Source organism: Pelodiscus sinensis, chromosome 21 (genome assembly GCF_052426305.1).
Source record: "Pelodiscus sinensis isolate ZL-2025 chromosome 21, ASM5242630v1, whole genome shotgun sequence".
Classification (NCBI taxonomy): domain Eukaryota; kingdom Metazoa; phylum Chordata; order Testudines; family Trionychidae; genus Pelodiscus; species Pelodiscus sinensis.
Genome location: NC_143072.1, coordinates 1,755,647 through 1,782,074, shown reverse-complemented (window position 1 = coordinate 1,782,074; position 26,428 = coordinate 1,755,647). Strand labels below are relative to the sequence as shown.

Genomic DNA, 26,428 nt, shown 5'->3' with positions numbered 1-26,428 from the left:
CTTTCCTGAAACTTCATTTTCAGTCAAAACACATTTGGATGGAAAAATTCCTGACCAGCTCTATGAATTATGTGTGGCTTAAAAAAGATTTTTGTAATTTGGTAGATCCTATACTTTGACAAGCTGTTATGGAAAGCTACAGAAAGAGGGACTAAGTCTGTTCACAGATTGAAATTTGGCTAAGGAAAAAGAAAAGAAGTGATAATAAATGGTTGACTCGTCAAAGTAGTAATTAGTTAATAGTTGGCAATCCCAGGAGACCTATATTTGGAACAATGTTTCAGAATGTGTAGTCCAGCTGCCAATCCAAACTCTTTCAAGGACATAAAACAGAGATAAAATGATGATAGGGAATTAAGGAAATTGAGGGAGACACAGGGAGGGGCAAGTGATTTGTTGAGGGACATAACCTTGATTCTGATAAGGAGGAGCTTGGGATAGCAGGGAATTGGAGAAATTTGATTTTACTGTGTATTAATTAATCACTTGCTAGAAAAATGGACAACAAGTGTGTGAACTTGGCCAATGATTCAGAATTGTTTCAATTATCAAATGCTGTGGAGAATTGTGGGAAATTTCAGATGAATATAAACACACTGGGAGATTTGACCGCAAAACGACAGATGCCATTTAACATGATAAAATGTAAAGTAACGCACCAGGGCAAAACAAACAGAAGCATCTCTTAAACTCTGGCCTCTGAACTTGCAGGATGTACATGTGGGGGGAGGGAAGGAGCTTTAGTCATGGTAGGTAGATTGTAAAGATGGACCCAAACGTCAGCTGGTGGAAACTTGTCTGACTATTGTTTTCAGTGGAGCTATGCTGAGTTCCCTCAGTCTAAAGTCTGCCCCATCTTTACTAATGACAGAAGTGCAGCCTGTGCTTCCTTTTTTTAAAAAGTGCTAATGTAATGTTACAAATTTAACTGCTCAAAGTCAAACATACAGAAGTTAGGGATGCCCATCTGCACGTATGAATGATGAGAGTCTTAGATTACAGAATCTCATGATTTCTTGTTTCCCCTCACCTCGTGGAGCTTCTGCACTATACATAAGAGTCTCTCAACTCCTATGGAGTGATTTGGCTGCACATGAGGGAGACCTCTTCCTATAGTTGACGTTAGCTCCACAGAAGCATTAAGGTTTCAATGCAGTCAGGTAAGAGTAAAAGGAGTGTTACAGTCTATGCAGAGCGGGGGTGGGCAAGAGCCTGTCAGCAGGCCGAATCTGGCCCACCTCGCTCTTTTATATGGCCTGCACAGCGGTTCGTAGCCCCAGCCCTAATGCGCTGCCTGGGAGCTGGGGACGCGTGAGCCCTTTCAACAGCTCCTATTTAAAAGGCTCGCACCTTCCCCCGGCTGCTGTTGCCTGAGAGCTGCGGGGAAGGCGCGAGACCTTTAAATAAAAGCAGTTGAAAGGGCTTGCGTGTCCCAGCTCCCAGGCAACACGCTAGCAGGTGTTGAAAAGGCTCGTAGCTCCTGCCGCCTCCCCGCTAATGTGTTGCCTGTGAGTCGCCGGGGAGGCGTTGAACCCTTTCAACTCCTACTATTTAAGGGCCCCGCCCCTTCCGCCCAAAGCCCCGTCCCTTCGGGGAAGGCCTGCAACCACTTCAAAGATTTTTAAGTGGCCCCCCCTTTAAAAATTATTGCCCATCCTTGATATAGAGTATGCTGCAACGAGGCACATGGAAAAACTGGCACATTAGCACAAACTTTTTAACAAACATTGTCCAGAGAACTCTGCCCCTTGCCCATCTTTCCATGTGCCTCAAACGCAGCACTCCGCTCACCTCCTTTTTCTTAATCTGCTGTCTCTTCTCCCAAGTCTTTCTCCTGCAAGGCCTCCAAACTTCGAAAGAAAACGGGGGAACTGGATGGTTGATAGGCATCATAGATTTATATTGGTTCATATATATCAAAGTATTTCCTACTAAGTGCCAAATGACTGTGTTTAACTATGAACCTCCTTAAGCCAGGTGACTCATGTGGGTCTACCCTATGACCAAGATTTTCATAAGTAATGGGAGTATGCCTCTCTTCTCTGTTGCAATCCTAAGGCGGCTTGCTTTTTCAGAAAGCACTGAACACTTCCAACCACAAAAAAATGGGTCCCTCCCTTTTGAAGCCTCTCAATTTGTGCATCTAAAATCAATCTGACAGTCTCGGGGTATCTGCTTAGACAGGATGGGCTCGTCTACATTGGCCCCTTTTCCGAAAGGGGCATGGTAATTTCAGAGATCGTAATAGGGAAATCCGCGGGGGATTTAAATATCCCCCGCGGCATTTAAATAAAAATGTCCGCCGCTTTTTTCCGGCTTTTAGAAAAGCCGGAAAAGAGCGTCTACACTGGCCCCGATCCTCCGGAAAAAGCGCCCTTTTCCAGAGGATCTTATTCCTACTTTGAAGTATTTCCCTATTACGATCTCTGAAATTAACATGCCCCCTTCGAAAAAGGGGCCAGTGTAGACATAGCCGATAGGTTCAAGCGATACTTCCATTTGATTCTGGAGGCTACCGTAAAAATGTGTGCTGAAACTTTGTGGCGCCCCCATCCAAGTTTGGCAATGCCCATCCTGAAGATATAAAGCATCCCAGCAGGATGGCCAGAATGAGCAAACATACCTAAGATTTAATTGGATTGTGCATTTGAAACCATTCTGATGAGATTCACTCACCCAAATAAACAATTTTCAAATTAAGCCCAATGTGTGCCTAGAATTTTGCTCCCTGGGTTGAATAAATCTATAAAATGGTCACCAGTGGAGAAGAATGACTTTATCTCAAGACTTCTGGTAATTAAGCTCCTTTGTAGATATTGATCTTGACTGTGATATTAACCACCAGACAAAGCCATGATAATGTTGCAAGTCAGATAGGAAGAAAAGAATGTTTTTGTTTATACTCTGACTTTTCCAATCCTTCAACTCTCCATAACTATTTGTGAGGTGTTAGTAACCACCCAAGATGTTCATTGGAGATTTCATTTACTGTTCCATTCATAAAATACATAATGGAAACATCTTTTTATCCTGCATCTGCCTTTTAGGGTGTTCCGGGCTCTCCTGGACAGCCTGGGCCTAAAGGTTCCAAAGGAGATCGAGGTGAAAGAGTAAGTTAAAACTTCATCATATGTAAAGATTCACAACCATTTTTGCTCCAATCCTCAGAAGATGGAAATCAACATAGGCCTTCTCTGATTGATTAGGTGCACATAAATTCAGACTATGATGGAAGAATCAATAAGTGAGAACATTTCACAAGCAGAGGGGGACATGTTACTTTCACAGGGTATAAACTTACCTCTGAATATTTCAGGATAGTGAACACTTGACACCTAATGCCTATGGGGAGCAGGTTTTACTATAAATGCTCAAGTACTTAGCATTTCAAATGGGTTAGCTCAGTTACGTTGCTGCTATTGGGAAAGGAAAGGCAAAACATACTAGATAGAATAAGAACTATTCTGAATCAGCCATTTTCAGGGCCATATGATGTTCTTAAAATATTGGCTTCTACTTTCATTTGTGTCCTGTTATCACTATCTTGACTAAATGCCCAAAATACAGCAAGATGAGCTTGCTGAGCTTTGTTTCCAAGTTGGGCAACATTAGGGGTGCGTCTATACTGCACCGTTATTCCAGAATAATGGACGTTATTCTGGAAAAACAATACTAGTGTCCACACAGCATTGCGTTATTTCGTAAGAAAATCGAAATAACGGAGGGCTTTTTTTGATGTTGGTAAACCTCATTCCATGAGGAATAATGCATCTTCTGAAAAAGCTCTTTTGGAAGAGGGGGTATGTGGACATTCCACTGCTGCTATGTCGAAATTGCTCCTCACCAGGGCCATTCTAAAGTTATTCCTCCTCAGTGCCTCCGGGGGCTCTAAATCGAGAGAGCTCATCCACGTTAGGGGAGCCTGCCTTGGACAAATTTTGAGGCTTCCTTGTAGTGTGAATGCTCTATTTCAAAATAAGCTATTCCAGAAGATATTTTCCAGAATAGCTTTTTCCTACATAAGCTTGCAGTGTAAACATACCCTAAAAACAAAACAACCCCAAAAAAACAAAACAGAAAACCACACCCCCATGCGAGAGCCTTTTCTCTCCAGGTTACCAACCCAGTATCCAGGCAAGCTAAAGATGTGCACAGCAGTTTTTGAACTTTGGGATACTTCTGCTACCTCCCAAACTCCTTAGGATTGCCCATCCCTTATGGTAGGTGGCTTGTGGAGAACCTTTTAGGAGGGGCTGTAGAATGAAATCTTTTAAGAACTTAGCACTGGGAGAAGTGGATTGATAAGAGAGACTCCTTGTGAGGAGATTATGTCCAGAAAGTAAAGCTACAGAATGAAAAAGTTACCGTTGATGGAGTATGCTACATGTTCTGGAAAGAAAAAACTGCTGTAAAAAGGCTTTAGTGCTAAATGTCCAGGGTGGTCTGTTTCCAGAGTGGGAGCGAGGGGTCTGCCGTTTTAATGTATTTCTTTCTTTAAAGAGGAATTACCTGCTTATAGATTTATAGGTAAAGCTCATTATCTGCAAATCAGGTGAACAAATCATGTGCATTTGCCTGTTTCTCTCTGATCTTCCCCCTGCTATTTGCTTTTTTTCAGTCTGAAGGGCAGACTGATGGCTGGGAGGGCTTTGAAAGGCAAATGTCAAATGCAGTTTGATTAGTTTCAGATGAGCTTGGAGTCTCTCCAGGCCTATGAGCATATCAAGTGACAGGCTTAACCTGCATCTCTCTAGATTTTACATTAGAGCAACAACAACTCAAACTAGATGGTCCAATACACACACTGAAAGCAAAGAAGACATAGAGGTTGCTGATAAATGTAGTGGTCTTTCAGATCTAGTTACCAAGTACTGCTTATCGCTACTAGATGTTTATTTCAGTTTGCAGTGAGGGCCACTTTTATTTATGAAGAGAACACTATATATATCAAGCTATCAAGCTTTCTGCCAATAGAATTGATTAGAGCCCTTTTGTAACTATGCATTTGACTATTTTATAGGTGGCTTAATTCCATCTTTTACACCATTGCTAAATATTACGGATTAGAGCTGGCTGAAAGTTTTTCAGTGGGACAGTTTGGAAAAATATTTCACATGAAGATGTCTATTCTGAAGAAGTTTGGATGGGAAAAATCTAAAATATTCTTTTAGACTTGTTTTATTTTAAAAATATTGATGTTTTGTTTCATTTCATTTAGTCTATATGTAATAACTATAACAGAGTTTCAACATTATAAAAACAATTTTTTTTCTAATTAGAAATTGTTTAATTTCCATTCCGTGAGTTATTTTGAAACTAGATTTACCCGGCATTGCTTGGATCCTTAATTCAAATACGTTTTGTTTTTCTGCATCTAAATCATTGTTCTGGGGTGGGGCTGGGGATAAGAGGTTCAGTGTGCAGGCTGCCCCGGGGAGAGAGGATAACCCCAGCCTGCTCTCACTGCAGCAGCTTGGGTCCACGTGAGATGTGCCTGTCCTTGGCCACTGTAGCTCCAGTGGGCGTAGTCCGAGGAGGGATGGATGTCCCCCGATTGAGGGATCGACAGACACATAAACAGAAAAAACTCTAAAATGTATAATAGATAGCTGTCCTTTTCTCCACCCTCACCCCATGCTGGCCTAAGTGGGTTATAGCTGTTCCAGGCCCCATCTATGGCTCATTGCTGTGCCCAGGGTGATTCTGAAGTATAACTCCCTCCTTCCAGCCCCCTACCTTTCCATTTTATGAGAAACAATCAAATTCCAGGCACATCCTATTATCCTGGCACAACCAAACCCTGACCTTGCTTTAAGTTATGATAAGAGGAAGCTGCCTACCAAATGCGGTGGTCCTACCTCTTACCGCTTAAGAGGAGTTCTTAATCAAATGGACTCACAGATGGATGGACAGACAGACTCACATTTCTAAAATATATAGTAAGATTTCTACTTTTTGTTTTGTTTTGGAACAAAATTTTTTCAAAAGTTTGGAATTTCCTTTGGAATGGGAACGCCATTTTCCAGCCAACTCTGTTTATAGATTAATTGCAAAGCCAATGGCTAAAGTTTTTATTGGCAGAAGAAAATAACATTTCTATAAAGGATGGTATGTATGACATGGTATTGAGAAATTCAATAGGACAGTACTATTTTCTCTTTCACACAGCACAAGAACTAAGGGTTACTCAGTGAAATTAATCGGTAGCAGGTTTAAAACAAATCAAAGGAACTACTGCTTCACACCGTGCCCAAACTGAGCAACGTATTGCCATAGAATGTTGTGAAGGCCAGATGTACAGTTGGGTTCAAAAGAGAATGAGATAAGTTCATGCAGGATTGGGCTATCAGTGTTGCTAAATCTCCAACTTCCTGGACAGCTGGGGCTGGATCACTCAAAATTGCCCTGTTCTGTTTATTCCCTCTGAAACATCTGGCATGGGTGAGTCAGAAGACAGGATACCGGGCTGCATGGACAGTTGGTCTGAACCGGTATGGCCATTCTTCTGTTCTTACCCTTTTGATCATGTATATAAACACTCTTTCCAAATCAGACAATGAATAGATAGTTCTGACATTGTGCAGGCTTTTTTACACAGATCATATCTGCTGGCTGAGAGTCATGAAATCCCTGGCCACCCACACTGCTTTGTCATCAGTCTGGGGTGGGGAAGTGGATGCTGCATCTTTGAATTAGTGTTGGCATTGCATGGACAAAGTGCAAAGACTGTACAAGCTGATGAAGGCCAGAGCAGAGTAACAGGGAAGGGCCCTCTTTACTGTCAGGATTTGAGGATAAACTAGCTGTTTTGATTCATAGATTCCACAGCCAGGAAGGAACCATTGGGATAATCTAATCTGACCTGCTGTACAACACAGGTCATACAACTTCCCCAACACAGTTCCTAGAGCAGAACTTATAGAAGAATCATCTAATCTCAATTTAAAAATTGTCAGTGATGGAGAATTCACCAGGACCCTTGGGAAATTGTCCAGAAATGTGCCACCTACTGCCTTAGCACAATTAATTTCTGTTTTCTTATACTTTCATATGGGCCTGATTCACCCAAAGCAGGGTCTAAGCATCTTGTATTGTTTTGGTGGGGAAAGCTTTTAATCAGTATAGAGTTCTGACAGTTGGGCTTACCAAGTATTGCACAGGTCTCTCTAATGCGGGTTGTTTGATATAGTAGCTTGTTCCAAAGTGGTCCTTCATATAAAAATAAGCAGTTAGGGAAAAATGTGCATATGAAAAAGTAGCTCTACTTTTTGCCAAATGCAAAATCCTACATCCAGCTGGGACGTTCATAGCAGCAAAAAAGGATGTGAAAGGTGTGGAACGAATTGGTCAGAAAATGGAAATTATATTCTGTATAATGAAATCAAAATTTTTCAATTTTTCTTGAAACTTCAATTTTTTGACAAATTGTTTAGCCAAATTTAAATTAAAAAAAATCACAGTGTGGGTACTTCCTTCTTGCCCCCTTTTTCCAGAGGGAAAAAGAGGGTGGAGGTAGGAACGGAAACAAAAAAGAATGTTCATTTTGATTCGACTAAAACCAAATATTTTTCAAATGGATTTGAAACTGTTGTTTTGAATTGTTTCACCCAAAAAAGCCCCAGAAAACCTAGAATATGAAAATTGTGAAAAAAAAAATTGAGAAAAAGCCATGTTTCATCAGAGAAGTGTAGTTGTTCTAGTTGTGGAGAAGAGGATGAGCATGTTTGCAGACAGAGACTACACTTGCACATGAGGGAGTCTTAAGGGGAAATCATAATGAGATATTTTAGAGCCTTTGGTTCACTGGCTAAGGCCAATCCGGCTTAGCCTATCCATTATACCATATGGGAGAATGTATTTCTGGATGAAACTCCAGGGCCAAATTTCTCCCTGCTTTAACAAAGCTGACTTCTCTGAAGTAAAGAGGATGCAAACCCATATTATAAAAAAAACCAACAAATGGTCTGGTAGCACTTCATACACTAACTAAACATGTAGAAGGGATCATGAGCTTTCATGGGCACAGCCCACTTCTTCAGATCTCCGGTCATCTAAAGAAGTGGGCTACCCACGAAAGCTCATGATACCATCTACATGTTTTGTTAGTCTATAAAGTGCTACCAGACCATTTGTTGGTTTTTTCTGTATCAGACTAACTCGGCTACCCCCTGAACCATATTATAAAGATAGTCCTGGGGTGCCAGAGGGTGCATCTACACTTCCCCTCAGCTCAAAATAAGCTACACAATTTGAGCTATGCAAATTACATCACTTATTTCGAGTTAATTTCAAAATAGCTTATTTCATAATTTGTCACTGTCTGCTCAGCACCAAATTTCAAAATAAACCGCTATTCCAAAACCCTTAATCCTCATGCAACAGGGTTTACAGGGATGTCAGAATAATGGGCTTGTTCAAAAGACGCAGAATAGCTGTTTTGGGATACCGGAAGTGTCCCAAAATAACGCCGCAGTGTAGACATGCCCCAAATGTTGGGAGGCTTCAGAACTGGTGTTTGAGACCTAATACCCAGCAAGCTGCCTGCTTGAATGCTGAAAGAGATCATGCTGAGAGAAAGGAACTTCCAGAGTGTCTCCTGAGTTTGTTTCTTAGTTAAGCCGTTTTAATTCCACTGGTAACATGACATTTTGTTTTCATCCAATGGAAACAAAAATGACACTTGCTTTATTTCCAACAGGGGCAAGCAGGCCTGTCTGGAGAGAGGGGCAATAAGGGACTGCCTGTAAGTGTTGTACACGTGTGGGTGACAAAGAATCTGTGTGTGTGTGTGTATGTGATAGAGATGTCCAGCCCCTTAAATATCACTTGTGTGGACTATGAAGTTCTCTCCGGATAGTCATACAACATCCAGCTCAGGAGACAGCAGCTCCGAGAGCTGCAAATGAAACACTACATTTTTAGTGCTATACTTTATAGACAAGTGGACAAAGCAGTAGAAAATACAGTACACCTTCCTTGGGGCTGAGGAAGCAGACTGCATGATCTCATAGCTCTTCTCCACCCTTGGGCTGGATGTAGGAGTGGGGCTAGTCGTCTAGAAGTTCCACAAATTTTAATTTTTCCTTCGGGAGCGAGAAATTGGTAGCAAAAGACAAGTGCAGAAGATGTATCTGATGTACCACTTCAGCATTGCCCAGATGAGGCCATATGCTCTAGCCGCGTCTATACTCGTTATCTGTACAGGCAGTCCCCGGGTTACGTACAAGATAGGGACTGTAGGTTTGTTCTTAAGTGGAATCTGTATGTAAGTTGGAACTGGCGTCCAGATTCAGCCGCTGCTGAAACTGACCGCCAGTTCTGACTTACATACAGATTCAACTTAAGAACCCCAAGCTTCCCCAAGTCAGCTGCTGCTGAAACTGATCAGCGCTGATTCCAGGAAGCCTGGGGCAGAGCAACTCTGCCTCGGGCTTCCTGTAGTCAGCGCTGGTCAGTTTCAGCAGCGGCTGACTTGGGGACGCCTGGGGCAGAGCAGCTGGGGTGCTGCTGGGTTGCTCCAGTAGCACCGCTCCTCGGCGCTACTGGACCAACCCAGCAGCACCCCAGCTGCTCTGCCCCAGGCGTCCTGATTCAGCCACTGCTGAAACTGACCAGCAGCGGCTGAATCAGGACCTGGGGCAAAGCAGCTGGGGTGCTGCCGGGTTGGTCCAGTAGTGCCCAGAGCGGCGCTGCAGGACCAATCGGCAGCGCCCCAGCTGCTCTGCTCCAGGGTCCAAAACAAAAGCCTGGTCTTCTGGGGGGGGAGGGGGCACACTAGCCGCACCCCCCCCCCAGCAGACCAGGGACACCGGGAGCAGAGCCGCAGCGGCAGCGGGGTGCCGCGCCTCTGAGGCTTTGCTCTGGCAAAGTCTCAGAGGCGCGGGACCCCCCGCGGCTGCGGCTTCAGTCCCGGTGCCTGTGGTCTGCTGGGGATGGTCCCCAGCAGACCACAGGCACCCGGACTGAAGCGGCAGCAGCGGCGGGTTCCTGCACTTCTGAGGCTTTGCTCTGGCAAAGCCTCAGAAGCGCGGGAACCCGCCCGGTGCCCCTGGTCTGCTGGAGACGGTCTCCAGCAGACCAGGGGCACCAGAGCAGCTTACGAACGGGGCTTTCTCGCCCCGGAGCTCGCAGGTAGCAATCCGCTACCTCGACCTCCGGGGCGAGAAAGCCCCCTTCGTAAGTCGGATCCGCGTAAGTCGGGGACTGCCTGTATTGTGGAGCCTGTCATGGATCATGACTCTGTTGTACTAGGTGCTGTACAGTCTGTGTCTGCTGCAGACTGCTGACCGCTTTCCCAGGCCGGCTCCTGCTAACATTCTGCTGGCACAAAGAGGGACGAGAGGGGCTGTGGCAAGGTGGATGAAACTTTCCTGCTGCCTAAGTGGGCAGCAGTGACCAGGAAGTAGTCATGGCCTGTGAAGCAGAGTGGACATGCTAATTCAGAGCATCCCCACAGGAACTGCTTCCTACCAGGTCTCCTGTTGACATAATAATAAAGCTGTCTCCCACATTGGAACCTTGGACAGACATCTCCCTCCCCAAGGCCACACCCCCTACAAGTTCAGAGTGTGGGTGTGGCTAAGTCATTGAAAGTCTACCAGCAAGCCTGAATTCTCCAAACCGCCTTTATCTGCAAGGCTAGGTTGGAAATCTCTGGAAAACAGGCTTTCTTATAATAATTCTGAGACTACCAGCTTTTGAGTAGGCTGGGACTCCTTTGGAATAGGGATATTAAAATGCAGTTAATTGACTAGTTGACTAGTCGATGAAAATTCCATCTTTTAGAGGCAGCAAGGGGGATGCTTATCGGATAGTTGATTAGTCGACTAGTCTTTAACATCCCTACTCTGGAATGACGTGACTCAAGCTAAGATAGCATTTACAATTGCAGTTCTGGTGAAAATGAAAAACAACAGGGGGAAGCAAGCAAATTGAACAAAAGGGTGTTACCCCAAAAATATTCTCACTGGAGACCATCCAGGGTTACACTAGTATTGGTTTATTATTTGAGGAATTAGCACTCCACTATTTGTACTACAAGGTTAAACCAAAGAAGATAGAGCTGCCACCAAAGGTTTAAACTAAAGAAGATACAGAGCTATCTCTCTCTCTCTCACACACACACACACACACACACACACACACACACACACACAAACAAACAAACAAGCACACATACACCTTCATTCACTCACTCATTAACACACATTCATTCCTGCCCTCAGGCATTCACACAGGGATATGGGTTGCAGAAGGAGCCAACGCATGTAGATCCTGGAGGGTCTGTCTGCTCATCATGGCTGGAGAAACTGGTCAGGAGGAGAGACACTGGCTGTAGAGAGGAGTTTCTCAGGAACAGGGGAAGAAAGAGTCTCATATGTGCTCCCTCTCTTTATATAGTGTCTGAATGGCTCCTGTGACTCATTTACCTCGTCATCAGGGAGCATGTCCAGAGTTCCCTTTATCCAGCAAAAGCAGCAGTCTGTGATGACTCATCACCATGTGCTCCATTGTTCCCAGTCTTCTTCAAACACACTCTCACACTCACACTCAAGGGAGAATGCAGTTTAGAGCAAGTTACAAGCAAGGAGGCTGAGAGTTACAAAGATTACAAAGTTTTACAAAGATCACAGTGAGTTGCAAGGTTTGACAAAGATCACTATGAGTTGCAGTTTAAAACCTTACACTTTACGTTTAGTGTAGTTTCAGAAAATCCATGTATATAAATCAAGTAAGCTCAGGCAGAGGCTTATTTATGCAACAGTTGGCAGTTTGGGTGCCACTGTGGTGGGTCTGGGGAGGGAGGACAGCTCTTGTTTTTCCTGAAATGGCATTCTCCACTCTCTTGCTACTATCTTGCTTCGCTTGAAATGTTTCTGCCATGCCCCATGTGGTTGAAGAGCCAAGCTCTAATCCCAGCTGCCTTACTCAGCAGTTCGGGGACCTTTCTGTTAGTCTTTATTTAGCTTGTGGTTTAATCTGTGCGTGCCATCTGCTGCTTGGGAAATGCAGACACTTCCTGATTAGATGAGTGGGCAGCAGGAGACTGTCAGACAAACTGTCTCAATAAACTAGGGATCTTTCTTCAGTAAAAATGTAACGAGCGTCTTGTAGCAAGGTTGAGGGCGACGTGGCTAATAAATGGTACTCTTGCATAGTCAGTATGAATGTTTCTGGAAAAAATCAACTTAGTAGCAAAGTGTGCATGTTTGGAGGTGGTTATTGGTAGCTCCATTTGGTACCATTTTTAACGTAAGTGTAAAGTGTTGCTTACGGGGAAAGCTTCGCACTGCCTGTACAGTTTGGTCGAGGTCCCTGGCTACAGCCATCATACAGTGGTTCATTGCAAAGCTACTATCATATAGCTCACATCAGTCTGGGCCAACTGTAATGGGAAGACACCCCCGCAGCAAAGAAAGTGGGAATTCTTACAGCTTAGACCGGAGCTGAATTTGGCCCCCATGGGAAAGGACAGATGACATAACTTTGAGAAATTGTGGTTTCAATTTGCCTTCCACTGCGGGGACTTTTTTGAGGGAAGGGCTTTGAATTATTCTGGATGCCAAAATCTCCTCAGTTACGTGGAAACTTGTTTGTCTCATTTTAGGGTGAACCTGGCAAGAAGGGTGAAGAAGGAGATAAAGGGGCTGATGTAAGACAACACTTCTACTGCTGCCTGATTATTCTAGGGGTGAAAAGACTGTTTACTGTCCTTGGGACCACATTCCGTGTGCAGGACTGCTGGTGATATAAATGGAGGAGTGAGGGGATCACAAAGATAAAAGAGCAGACAAGGGAGGTGGCATTAATCTCAGACTCCAGTATCCAGGAGCACAGGCATGTTCAAAATCTGGACCCAAGTGGTTTTGGTTTGATCAGTGTCTAAGCACCACACAATTATTAATGGACACAACGGCTTACAGCACCCCTGTGACATGGGGCAGTCAGGGCCAGCCCACAACATTTTGGCACCTGAGGCAGGGAGCTCAAATGATGCCTCCTTGCTTGGGCCAGAACTTTGAAAGGTCTCAATTCTTCCTTCTTCCTGTTCTACTCCTCTCGTGGTTCTGCTCTGCTACCTACATATGCACCAGCAGCAGACACAGTTTTCTACACTCTGTGTCCTAGTGGAGCCCCCCCCCCCAGTCTGGCACCTGAGGAGGCCGCCTCAGTTCACCTCATGGTGAGGCCAGCCCTGGGGGCAGTGCTATTTATCCCCATTTTTCAGATGTGGCCTAGGTTTAGATTGAGACTTGTCCCGGGTGATGAGGAAGGCAGTAGCTGAGCTGGGACTCTGGAGTCATTGTCCAGTGCCTCATCAGCTACCGATCGGGTCCCATATCCTGTAGAATACGGCCCCTTGACAAGGTCTGATTTTCGCTCCTGTTTGCCTCCTGATCCCTGGCTTTCCCGTTAATCAAGAGGAAGATATTTGATACCCAGCCATGAAAGAGACAACACTCTTTTTCCCCGACCCAAGTTATTACTTGGGTGATTTCACAAAATGGCAGCAAAAGCATTTCTTGCGACGTTTTTCAGTTTGGTGGTACTCACTGCAGGGAATGCCAGGCCCACCCAAGTGATGTGCCGAACAAATTTCAGATCTGCCTAGCAAGGAATATTTTAATTGCAAAGTAAATAGTGGAAATGGACACAAGCCACAAGGTTTCAATCCAAGCCTCATTGTTTAACAACATTCAAATTGACAGAGTTAATGGTTTGGCACACTATGGAAATCAGAGCCAGCTAAAAATTTTGGAGCTGGAGCCAAACCTCTCTAAACTTTAGAGGTGCCACAATTTGGGTTGATAATTGAGGGTTTTTTGCCTCATTGCTTTCTTTTGGATGTGTATGGAGACATCTCCCTGTTCTCCATAGACTTATAACCGGTTTTTGTTTTATGAAATCATTAGCAGTGTCAGGGGCTACATTACCACAGTAGTCTTGGAGGATTGCCTTATGAACTTAAAAAATGTACATATGTAGTAGCCATATATGCAGGTTTTGTTTTTTCCCCTCTTGCAGGGAGAAGGAGTTCAACAACTTCGAGAAGCCCTGAAGATTTTAGCTGAGAGGGTGTTAATTCTAGAGCATATGATAGGAATTCATGGTGAGTATGTCTCAGCCAGTAGCTTTTCTGGAGAAGTTAGCTATCGCTCGGTTCCCATGCTGTCTGCTGGAATTGGCTTGTTCTAGACTCCTAGAGCAGTGTTTCTTAAAATTTTTAAGACCGAGGAACACTAAACAATATTTTGTTATGAGGAACACCAAGGAATTTTTGTTGACGCAAAAGAAATGGGGGGGGGAGGGGAAGGGCCAGAGGACAGTTATTGAGGGGAAAAAAGGGGTCGGGGAAAAGTTATTAAACAAAAAAATTTTTTTTAAAAGGTAAAAAGGTTGCCGGCTGACTTAAGGGCAGCCATTTTGAATTCTGTTGTTCTCCGTGGCACACCTTCGACTGCCTCGTGGCATACCGATGTGCCGTGGAACAGAGTTTAAGAAACACTGCTCCTAGAGTATGACTTTTCACCTGACTTCGAGGGCTAGTTCACACAGTAGCCATTTAGGTCAGGATTTTAAAAAACTAGGTGCCTAATGTGAGGCTCCTAAATCTATAATTGGGTGACTAATGTGCCTGAATTTCACATATGGAGGGCCTGCAGCTCCAATGGAGTTGCTCTGTCTTCACACCAGTGCCCACAGACACATTTGTATTACAGTCCGTAGTACCGCTCCAGCTCAAGTTGCATTGTGTTCTGCTTCATGCAACCGCTACGAAAATGTTCCCATTGCAGAGTCTATGGACCAGATACGCAGCTGCGATCACTCGCCATAGTCCCCTGACTTCAGTGGAGTTCACTTACATCAACTGAGGATTGTGCCTTCTTAATATTCATCATGTCTGAAAGGGAAAGCAAGCCTGTTAGCCTGCAAACCCAGGCAGCTCCTCTGATTAAAATTCAGAGAACACTGATTTTTGGAAACATGAGACGCTTAGATTCATGAGTTCTCGTTATTGAAAATGAAGCCCTCAATACTCGGAGTGATTCAGTTGAAGCCATTTCCCTCCCCACTACTACCGTTTGTCAGAGGAGGAGAGTTTTCCGATTCGCAGAGCTCAGAGTTTTCTCTGCTGTAACAAAGAGAAATCACTTGGTTTGGAGCTGGGACTCCATTGACAGAGATATAGCTTGCTATGCATAAGTTTTTCCTACAGAAATGGAGTAAGGGCAAAATGTTTTGGATATGTTTGCCATTGTGCCTTTCAGAGGTTGATTAGGGCTTTTGGCATCAACGCAAATGCTTCTTGGCCAAGCACCCTTTACTTCCTTCAGTGCAGCTGACATGCAGGTCCTCGCAAGATATATTAAGCAAGGCACAACCTTGCCGTCTTCTAAATCTCTCTGCAAGATCCACCCCCCCAGGGACACACATGACAACAGATCACAGTCAGTGGGGATCTCGGTGGGTTATATGGCTTCAGTGAAATTTTCAAATGGACCAAAGGGACTTAGGCACTTAGAGCATGCGTCTAATTGAAAGTCAATAAAAGTCAGCCTGCTAATTCTGGGTCACTTTTGAAAATAGGGGTTAAGTACTTTTGGAAATTTAACCCATGAATGTGTTGATTTGTCTTGGCCTTCCTGCCCCCATTCTTCCTGACTTATTACTCACTTTTTTTGTGTGTGTGTCTGTTTTTCACCCTGTATGAATAGCACCTACCACAATCAAGGCCCTATGATTCAAGCCTCTAGGTGCAATCAAAATACAAAGAACTAAGAACCGGGGAACAGGGGAGTCTATGTTCAAACAACAGGAAAGCAGGAAAGAGATTATTTTGGGGGAAATTCTCTATATAGATGTTCACATACAGTCAAGAAAGTAGCCATAATCTATAGGGCCTGTTGTTCTCTCAACATTTACATTATTTGGATATACAATTGCTTCAAAGTTGAGGACATTAAGATGTTCTAAGCCCAGGCCAAAAGCGGGAATATCTACTCGCCTTCCAGCTGTTCAGCACATTGGGAAACATACTTGATTGTTCAGTGAGGAATTCGCAAAATACTGACATCCTGGTTGGAACATGATCATGTGACAAACTCTGCATTATTAGTGATCACATCAACTCATGACTGGCATAAACCTGCTCTAGTGAAATGCAGCATTGTTTGGTACTGACACTTTCCTTTGGAAGAATACACAGGCCATCTAAAACTCCAAGCACTTGGTGTTGGATGTGATTCTCCAATGCCCTTTACTTTGAGTATCCATTTATACTCACATAAATTAATAAGATTTTATAGCAGTGTAATTGTATCAGTTAAGGGGTGACACTTACCAAACATAAGAATTGATTTTATATTTAATTTGAGACTTTGTCTCAGTCTACGTTTATGTACAATTTAAAAACATAAATACGTCACAAAATAGACCCTGTGCCAAGTAAAGGCTGAGCAACTGCAAGGCAACCCAATGGGAAAGGCCTCCATACAAGGAGGAAGGAGAAAAATTGTTCTCCTTGACCTCTAATAATAGGATAAGAAGCAATGGGCTTAAATTGCAGCAAAGGAGATTTAGGTTGGATATTAGGAAAAACTTCCTAGCTGTCAGGATGGTTTAACACTGGAATAAATTGCCTAGGGTGGTTGTGGTATTTCCATCACTAAAGATGCTTAAGAGCAGGTGGGACAGACCTCTATCAAGCATGGTCTATGTGGTGCTTGGTCCTGCCGTGAGGGCAGGGCACTGGACTTGATGACCTCTCGAGGTTCCTTCCAGTTCTAGTATCCTGTGTTTCTGTGGTAAACTGGCTTCAGAGCACTTCCTCAGTGTTAGAAAATGCAGGTTGTTGGATCAGTAGAGCCCTGCAAATCTGCGGATATCCACTTTGTATCATGGATGTGGATGCAGATATCCATGGCTTATTTTGCAGATGCAGATACAAATTTTGTATCTAGTACCCTGCAAATTTGAAGATATCAGCTTTACATCTGTCGGTATCTGCATCCATAGCTCATTTTTGCAGGTACAGATGATGATATGGATACAAATTTTGTACCCACACAGGACTTTATGGACTGGTGAGGGGAAAGCAAAGTAGATAGTGGAGGGCCACTCAGGGAGGATGCCCTGCTCCCAGATATTTAAATTAATTAGTTCCATCCCTTCCATTGATATCAACTACTAGGAGACCATGTTTAAGGCTACTAGGTCTTAGAGCTTTATAGATTAAGACCGACAATATGAATTGCACCCGAAAATGAGTCAGAAGCCAGATCTGATTGTTGCACAGAATTTGCCATTCGTGCTGAAATACAAAGGTTTATGTTATCTTGGCATAGGGTTAGGGTCAATTTCCCAGTGAACTCACCTATTTATATAAATAATTGGTGTTAGAGGCCCTTCTTGTTCATTCTTTCATGCAAAAGATGGTTGAATGCTGTCAGCTGCTTAGGGTGAAACCCAGAGTTTTTCATTAAATAGTACAGAAAGATCGCACACGCAGTGTACAAATAAAGATCTAATTGCATGCAGTGGTGCCAGTGGAGTGAAATTGACATTTACTGAGCAGATGTAGCCCCCACAAGCTATGAGGCCACTCGGCAGTGAAAGTCAATTTAAAATTTCTTACAGGTACTGTCCTATTGCAACCAGGGTCCCTGCCAGCTTTTAAATAGCTCACTGCTGGCTTTTGCTACAGCTCAGCAAGCTTTTGCCAGAGCTGTGCACCAGGGCGGACATGCTTACTTTCACCTCTGAGGCCACCCCACCATTTTAATCAGCCGACACTAAGAATCGAACCCAGCTCCTCTTCTTGGTATTGAGATTTTCGCCATTGACTTCAATGCAGGAAACCCCAGCTGAAATACCACTTGCATGCTCTCATTGTCAGACAAAGCGCCAGACTCCGTGTGGTTTTGGAAACCAAAATAGCCACCCAGGCAACAAGGCAAAACATACCAACAAAAACTTTTCCCCACGCAACAGTATAGAAGGGTGAGATAATCAGAGCATATTGGCCAGCCCTACAGCACAGAACAGCAGGACGTAGGAAAAAGCCCACTTTTGGGCTCATTTCCAGCTAGCACAGCACAAAGCCCTAGGCACTGGGATACGCACATACACTAGAAATGCTGCCCGATGGGAACGGACCAATGCTGGAGGTCTGGCTAGGAAGGCTGGCCTCCTGGCAGTGAAACAAACAAGTGCCCATTACTGAGGGCAAAAGGAAAGAAACAGGTGTGCTAAATAGGGGTTGCATGTCTGAGAACTTGAAAAGGGCTGGGGCCAGAGACCAAATATACAGTTAGCTTTATGGCACAGGATTATTGGAGAAAGGCTCCTTCTTATGGGCTAATGTCTAAGATGTGGGGAGAGTAGCCTGCTGGGATTTGTTGCCAGCAGTTGCTAATTAGCTGTGTGACTTGGGGGAAGTCTCATCACCCAGTTATGCCTGAGGTAGCCCATCTATAAAATACTTAGGAACTCTTCACAAATGTTGAGTCTTTATGCTTGCTCAATAAATATTTAAATTACCCTTGGTACATCTATAACTGCTGCCAACTAAGGTCCACCAGGCACTGCGATCATTAATCGTGTTTATTACGGTGCTGCCTGAAGATTAGCCAAGAATAAAACCTCTTTGTGCTAGGTGCTGTACGAATAAAGTAGTAGGCAGTCCTTTCTCCAAAGAAACAGGGGAAGGAGTCTGGCACACATGCAGAGTGAGCTATGGGATGATGGCAAAGGTCAGGTTAGTTCCCTTTGTTTTGGGAAGTGAGGAAGCAGGAAGTAGGAAGGAAGGCATCAGCTGAAAGGAAAGAAAAGTAAAGGGAGAGAAGAGGAGGAAGATGGGCAGAGAGTTTGTTTTCTTCATAATAGAAACCCCTTAGGCCTTCAGCACCGTATATTGTTCCTTGCTCTGCTCCTCCCACTAAATAAACTCTCCCTTGGTTTCATCTCCTTTCAGATTCTTTATCTTCCATGGAGCCGGGCTCAGGGCAGGAAGTGATCGCAGGCACCTCTCTACGAACGAGCATCAAAATCAAACGCGGCGGCCCCGAGCAGCGGCACCACCCCTATCACCTTCTCTCTTCACTGCTGGAGGACAGTGAAGCCAAAAGGAAAAGCAACTGAATGAAACAGGAGCATTTGTGCATTCTACAGCCCCTTCACTGACTAAAGATACAGTATCCTAGTGCTTAACCACCGCATGCAGAAGGAAGTGGGTAGGAGTCTGCAGGGTTAGCAGTAAGGTTTCCATGCCTGGACACTGCTAAACTACTCCTGCAAGGAGTGTCTTAACTGTAGCTCAAAGGTTCTTACGAAGAGCAATTCCTCTTCCCCCTACTTCCGAATACACCAAATGGCAGGCATTCTTAAAAGCCATCCCTGGAAATGGATAGTCCTTAGCCCTCTTCCAAGAGCTTGCAGCTCCCCCCCTCCACAAATTATTTGTTTAAAAGACTGCACAGCTGGCTCAAACATCATTCATTCTACCCTAGCTCAAAGCAAAGTCCCCGAGCAATATTTTGGTGGCATCTGGTTATTTTTAGACATGTTTTATTTTCACAATATAATTTCCAGTCATGCCCCTTTCCATACACTACTAAAGCCACGGAAATATTTCCTTTTATAGAAAAGAGCAAAAAACACGAAGAAACTTTCACCTCTTTGTGGAGTGTCTTTGTTTCAGATTGTGTTGCTTATTCAAAATCTCTGGCAAATTTCATTTATTCCTGGGCTTTCTGGTTGAAATTTAAAATCAGGGAGTTGAGTTGTGTTTGGTTGGTTGTGTGAATGGAGTATTCTTTTTTTGTTCCCCGATTGCATGAATAGTTTTACTATCCAATTTCTGGTATAAATAATGAACGAATGTAAAATTATTTCCCATGCATATTCAAGTGTAAAAGATCGAAATCCTTTTGGCAAAACATTCATAGCAAGCAAGACAAAATTGTAAGAAAGCTTGCATAGAGTGAACACAAAATAGGTATGAACGCAGCCAAGAAGAATTCAATTCTTCTTAGGAACAAATATACACTGAAAAGGTTTTGCACTATTTACCCAGCTTTAAATCAGAAGCCAGAACTCACTATATAGTTTTTTATTTATATTATGGATATTTTTAAAAGTATCCATCATCTCCTCGTGGTTTGAATCTGGAGCATCGTGCTGGCAAAACACAGTAGGAGGATTAGACTCTTACCAGAGGGTTGTCTTGTGATCTTGCAGCTAAATGCCCAATCGTTTTACTTTTTGCAGTAGCTCTTATTATTGGGGAGACAGACTACCCCTATTAAGAGGCCAAACAGGAATTTCACATCTGCTGTCAAAACAAATTGGACAAGTTAATGTTACTCATGTAGTCAATAAAATTACTTTTTAATAGCAGGATTGGATGACCAGAGCAACTGATAATAGGTTGCAGAATTTTTCATTGTTCAGTCACTAAAATTCTTTCCAAGGCACCAGTGAACAAATGTTGTGTGTCTGTTGTTTGGTGACTTAAGTGAATTCATAGCATTACTCAGGCTAGTTCCTAGTGCAAATATATCAACATCAAAAAGGCACCCTTGTAATTCCTTAGCAGCTTTGTTGGCAATCTCAACAGAGAAATCAAGGACATGAATGGTGCATGGAGACAGAAGTACTCTCTTACTGCTAAAGGTGGTCTTCCCAGGTCAGAATGGAGGCATGCTGAAAACTGGGACCCGGCACAGCCTATGGATATGTAGTCCATGCCTACAGTTTCAGTCTGACTTAGCTTAACACCAGTTTAAAAAAGTGTGTGTGTCTGTGTGTGTGTGTGTGTGTGTGTGTGTGTGTTAATTCTGTGTACATACTTACACACACACACACACACACACACACAGCCTCTGTGTCTAGATAGATACCGATAGCAAGAGCTTGACAAATAATGCAATTTACTCACCCGTGGCTAGTAGATTGCAACCCGGAAGAGCCGGGTTTGGGTCATCTGCATATGCGCACAATGATCTGCGCATGTGCAGAATGATCTGCGCATGCGCAGATCTCAGGACAGCACGGCTGGCGAGCAGGGGATTGAGAGGAATGGTCACTTCTAGGACAACAAAATAAGGTATTCAGAGTAGATGTTAGCTGCAAGCCCAATGCTGCATCCAGTGACAATGTGTATATAAATAATTCGGAATGAGATCAGTAGTTTTTAGAAACAGTTGGCAGCCATCTCTCAGTCTAAATACAAACATGAATGCACAGAGCACAACTATACCAAGACAGGTGGTAGACAAACAAGAAAAGCCCCGTGAACCACCCTAAACGTATTTCTTCCACTCACTCACGGAAGTGGAATAGAGTTATAGAAAGGGAATTTAGATCACGAAATCTTGTGGAAGGACAGTGGTTTATAGCAGAGCCATGCCATGCTTACGTTAATTTTGTTCCTGGGCTGGTTGACGGTTTCCTTTAAAAAAAAACTCCCTGACCACGTATTTTTATATGTCTGCCTCTGGTGAGACATTTACAAAAGGTGGTTGATTACTTCTGTTGATAAGCTGAGGTCCTATCCTGCATCTATTACCAGGCAGAATGCTAACTATGTGTTCAGGGAATAGGTCACTGACAGCATGTTTACACTGCAGCATTATTTCAAAATAACTCACATTATTGAAGGTGCGTGTCTACACAGCAAGTCCGGCTTCTTATTCCGACTTCTGTAACCCTCATTTCACAAGTAGTAAGGGAAGTCAAAGGAAGAGTGTTCTTCCTTCGACTTCCTGCTATGTAGACAGCACCAAAAGTCGAGTTAAACTACTTCAAGTTCAGCTACACAATTAACATAGCTGAAGTTGCGTAGCTTAACTCTTTAGCCCACAGTGTAGACGTGCCCTGAGACATGAAGAGAAATCAGTTTAATGAAATGATGTATGCTGGTCATGCGGGCGTGAGCTGCATTTCATCAGCTTGCTAGGGAAGACTTTTCCCATAGCAGGATTTCAGAGGCAAAGCCTCAAGCTGATCTTTAAAAAGGGAAATATCAATATTCTATTTTGATGAGTCTGACTGTTGGATATAATTTGGGAAGGGGGAGAGAAGCTATGCAGTGGGTTCAGTTTTCCTTGAGCTTTTGGAGACTTCCAAATGAGTTAAAGGGGACAGGTTTCATTCCCACAGATTAGTATTTGGGAATTAAAAACCAATTGCATTAGCTTGATGAGTAGCCTCTTTAGTTGATTCACATTTGACTAGCACTCTGGGTTTTAATTAAATTATTCAAAACAACTGAATAAAGTAAGATGAAAAAGTTAATTGAAATTGTTTGCAATTAATCCTACCAGATTGATTGGTTGTGAGAAGGCTGGTTTAGGTTCAGATTGCAACACCATTTTAATTATCAGCTTTCACAGATTTCTATAAAGACCTATATATTTTTTTGCTTAGCTACACCTATTAGTGTGGTACTGTATCTTTAATCTGGGTAACAATAGGACCATATAGTGTGGACATTGTCACTGGACTAGGGTTAAATTCCTCACTATTAAGTCAATCAGACCATACTGTGGTACAGTCTTAGATTTGAAAGTGAAAGGTGAACTTAGCCTCATATGTTGACATAAATGATATTTGTGACGAAATAAACCAATCTAACCACAGTTTCCATCTTAGGCAGGATACTAAGATTCATTAGCCTGAGCATATGCATTTTACCATCTCTGTGTAATTTAGGGGGTGGACATATTTCAAATGCGTGCTCATTTAGAAATATACTTTAATTGAAATGTTAGTGGTTTTTTCTTACATGCATATTGTGCAATACCATAGTGTGTCCTTTTGCCTTTAAACTTCTTTGCAATTTTTCAAGTCCCTCTCTGAACTCCGATACTTTTCGACTTGAATTGCTTCTGGGAGTAGAAAAACACTTTTTTCCTTGCCTTGAGCTAACCTGAAGCACTGTCTGTATATTGCACAGTATAATAGGTGTAGTTTGTGCACCCCGACTTTCACTAGTGCACTGATACTCTTTGGGGAAATAGGGTATCCAATAGTCACTTATTCTAAAGACTTGACAGCAATGCAGAAAATTAAAAATAAGCTAGAAATAAGGGCTGTATCCTGCTTCAGCTGCTGTGACAGGCTCTTGCAATTGACTTTAATGGGAGCTGGCAGAGGACACATGTTCAGATCCAGATCATCAGCTGGTGTAAACGAGGACAGGTCCAGCGATGTCGAAGGAACTATGATTTACACTAGCAGAAGATCTGGCTCACAACTTTGGATCTAGGTTCTGTTCCAGTCTATAGAATAAAGTAGAAATAAAGAATAAACTACACTGATGGTTTCAGGAGGACAGACAGAAAAACCCTGGGAGTACACAAAGGTAGGTTCTTGACTGACTAATTGGAAATTCCCTGTAGTCCACAAGTTATGACCTTTACATTGGTCAAGATTACATTCCATTCTGCTCCAGCATTTGGGGGGAAGAGACATTAACTACTATTAATTCTGAAATGCAGTGAAATCAAAGGTGCTATACATGTCCATAGAGCACATTCCCAAATGTAGAAGAAAATGTTAACTTCTTCACAACTTATTTTACAGTCTTTTTTTTATTTATAGCCGTGTGTTTTGTGTGTGTGCAAGGGGGTCCCAGCTTTTATAACCATAATAAATTCTACAATCATTTGATCTTTTATAGTGAAGTCATATGTGGCATTTTGTGATATTGTGTGTGATTTTTTTAAGAGAACAGTAATGAATCTCTTGTGACATAATGAACTCATTTATGACAGGTTCGCACATTTGTCATCAGACTTCACTAAAGGACTATATAACCCACCCACCCACCCCCCAACCTGTTAGCTCCAGCCCTTGCATGGTTACTTCTCTGTTTTCATATTGCTATATTATTGTTCATGGTATCTTTTCCTCTTTGTTTGCTATGGGGTTTGTTACTGTATATGGAATGTTTTGTATTCAGCATTTTTTTTTACAGAACAAAGTGGGAACAATACTCAAGAACCCACAAATACCAAAGACCTTTCATGTAATGCACTGAAAAATAAACATACTGTAAGTGAACATGGCCTCTGGTAGCTGTATTTCAAGGTCTTTGGCTGATTCTCTTCCCAAAGGCCACAATCTCGTTTTTACCACCTTCACTTTGACTATGTCTACCCTATTTGATAAAGTCTAATTAAGATACACAATTTCAGCTATGTTAATTGTGTAGTTGAAGTTGAAGTACCTTAACTCAATTTTTGGTGCTGTCCAAACTGTAGGAAGTTGAAGGGAGAACACTCTCCCTTCGACTTCCCTTTCTCCTTGTGGAAGCAGGACTACCAGCATCAACCAGAGCAGCCCCTCCTAGTTCAAATTAGTGTGTTTTCAATAGACCCACTAATTTGAATGCTCAAAGATCGACAACAGCAGCTTTGATCTTCCCTGCTGTAGTGTAGACATATCCTTTCTCCCTGACTGCCTTTTGTATTATTGTAAAAGGTTGTAAGAACCGTTGTCTCCTTGGAACAGGTATCTAAATGAGGGACTCAACCCAACTCTTAGTTTCTTGACTGAGATCAGGATGGCAAATCTAGCAGTGTGACAGGATGGTGTTCTGAAGGCACCCATGATAACTGAAGGCAGGTTGGAGTGATTTCTTTGCCTCAGATAGAGTCAGCCCTCTCATGATGATGTTAAGCCCTCCCAGCCAGATATGGCTTAGCCCTGGGGTTTGTACAAATAATGTTGGAGAGCAAATGTTCTGTCTCTGGCCCGGTTCACACCTACTATCACAGCGTTTGTTTGTTTTTAAGTGTTCACTCCCCACTCTCCATTTGCAGCTCTAACTGAACACGACTAGGATAGAGTGTGCACTTCTCCAGCCAAATCCTTCATCCATACCACACCTGCTTCCAGGGACACTGACAGGGCAGGGCAGAAAAGGGGCAGCTGCCCTGGAATCGGGTGATATAAACGGTCCCTGGACTTGGCAACAGCAGCCAGAGCCCCACTCCCTTTATGTTGCTACCGGAGCCCCAGGCGGTGCGGCCAGGCAGCATGGAAAGGCTGGCTAGGGAAGGCTAGCCCACAGCCTCGCCCCTTTCACCAGAGACCTGGCAGTTCTGTCAAGAGCTCTGCCCACTTCACACATGCGCAAACCTCATTGGCCAAAATCTCAGCCACGAGAGGCACCATCCTCGTGGTGTACAGGTGGCAAGGTTAGTCCTATGCCTTGTGCCCTCCCCCCTGCTGAAATACAGTGTGGCCAAGGAAAACCACACAAACCAGAGCCCTTCCTGTTACTGTGTCCACCTGTTGGGAGACCGTGGGCCTGCGTTACATTCGCACCTGCTGACAGGGATTTGGAAAATGTAAAACTCCCCATCATGTCTCCCCCTCCTGCTCTGCACTCTGTGGTCTTTGGCTCTCACAAAGGTTCTGGGCCATTGATTTCAGTGCAGTTATGCCTGGTTTATGCTGGTGCGGGGGAGACTGGCACTGTTTACATCTGGGTCTCCACATCAGGCTGCCAATTTTGGTTGACCATATTCCTGGAAGTCTCATCACATGACAATCTTTAATTCCTAGAAATTCCAGGACCTTTCTTGAAGGTTTGTCAGCTCTCGGTCCAATGCATTCACTCACGTTCAAAAAAGCAATGGGTGGGTTTTTTTGGCCTCACTCCAGCACGATTGCATTGCCGCTATCACGAGGCCCGCCCTGCAGCGAAGTTTGAGCACAACCCTGTAAACATAGAGAAATGTCATTGAACCCAAAGTCAAGGCCTTTGCCTCATCACTTTCTTTTTTGCAGCACTGAGAAGAATGTGTTCAAAACTGCCTGATATAACAGCCCCCAACCCATGCAGCACTTGTGTGGCTATCTCACAGGGCAGAGTAGCCATCTGATTGTAGTAGCCGGTCACAGCAGGGTAGGTCTACACCACGAGGAAACACAACAGGCCTAGAACAAGCTGACTCAGGCTTGTGGAGCTATGGAATTGCACTATGGCCATTTGAGCTTGATCTGGAGCCTGGTCTCTGAGACGTTTCCTGCCTTACTGGATGTGTTGTTACAGTGTAGACCAATGGTCACCAACCAGTAGATCAGAATCTGAGAGCTGATCCTCACTGGTCTAGCCCAGGGGCTACCGAGTTCCGGCACTTCAGCTGCCCCCTTCCCAACTGCTCCACTTCTCTGCCTTGGGGCTGCCCCCGAGGAGTCTCCTGCTTGCTGCTCAGGGTGGGGGAGGACGAGAAGGGAGATGCTGATATCAGCGTGTGCTCTTCTCCCCGCCCCTATACCCCACCGCTACAACATGAGCAGGGTGTGGGCCTCGGAGGAGGGACAGGGAGGGGGCAGGGCCAGGGTATTTGGGTCTGAGGTAGATCCCGGACTGACTTAAATTCAGAACATGATCTTGTGCTTAAAAAGGCTGGGA

The 26,428-nt window shown here is 43.7% G+C and overlaps 1 protein-coding gene across 3 annotated transcripts in view; it reads left to right on the top strand.

Moving 5' to 3' along the window:
* COL26A1 (collagen type XXVI alpha 1 chain) overlaps positions 1-24,066 on the top strand; it is a 254,279-nt gene extending 230,213 nt beyond the window's left edge. For 2 of the 3 annotated variants that reach the window (XM_006114229.5, XM_006114228.5), the window contains exons 10-14: positions 3,048-3,110; positions 8,699-8,743; positions 12,608-12,652; positions 14,026-14,110; positions 18,974-24,066. In XM_006114229.5, coding sequence (XP_006114291.1) covers positions 3,048-3,110; positions 8,699-8,743; positions 12,608-12,652; positions 14,026-14,110; positions 18,974-19,140 — 405 coding nt within the window. In that variant the 3' untranslated portion in view covers positions 19,141-24,066. The remainder of the gene's footprint in view (positions 1-3,047; positions 3,111-8,698; positions 8,744-12,607; positions 12,653-14,025; positions 14,111-18,973) is intronic. The other variant, XM_006114230.5, reaches the window with a different exon arrangement.
* The last annotated feature ends 2,362 nt before the right edge of the window (positions 24,067-26,428 follow it).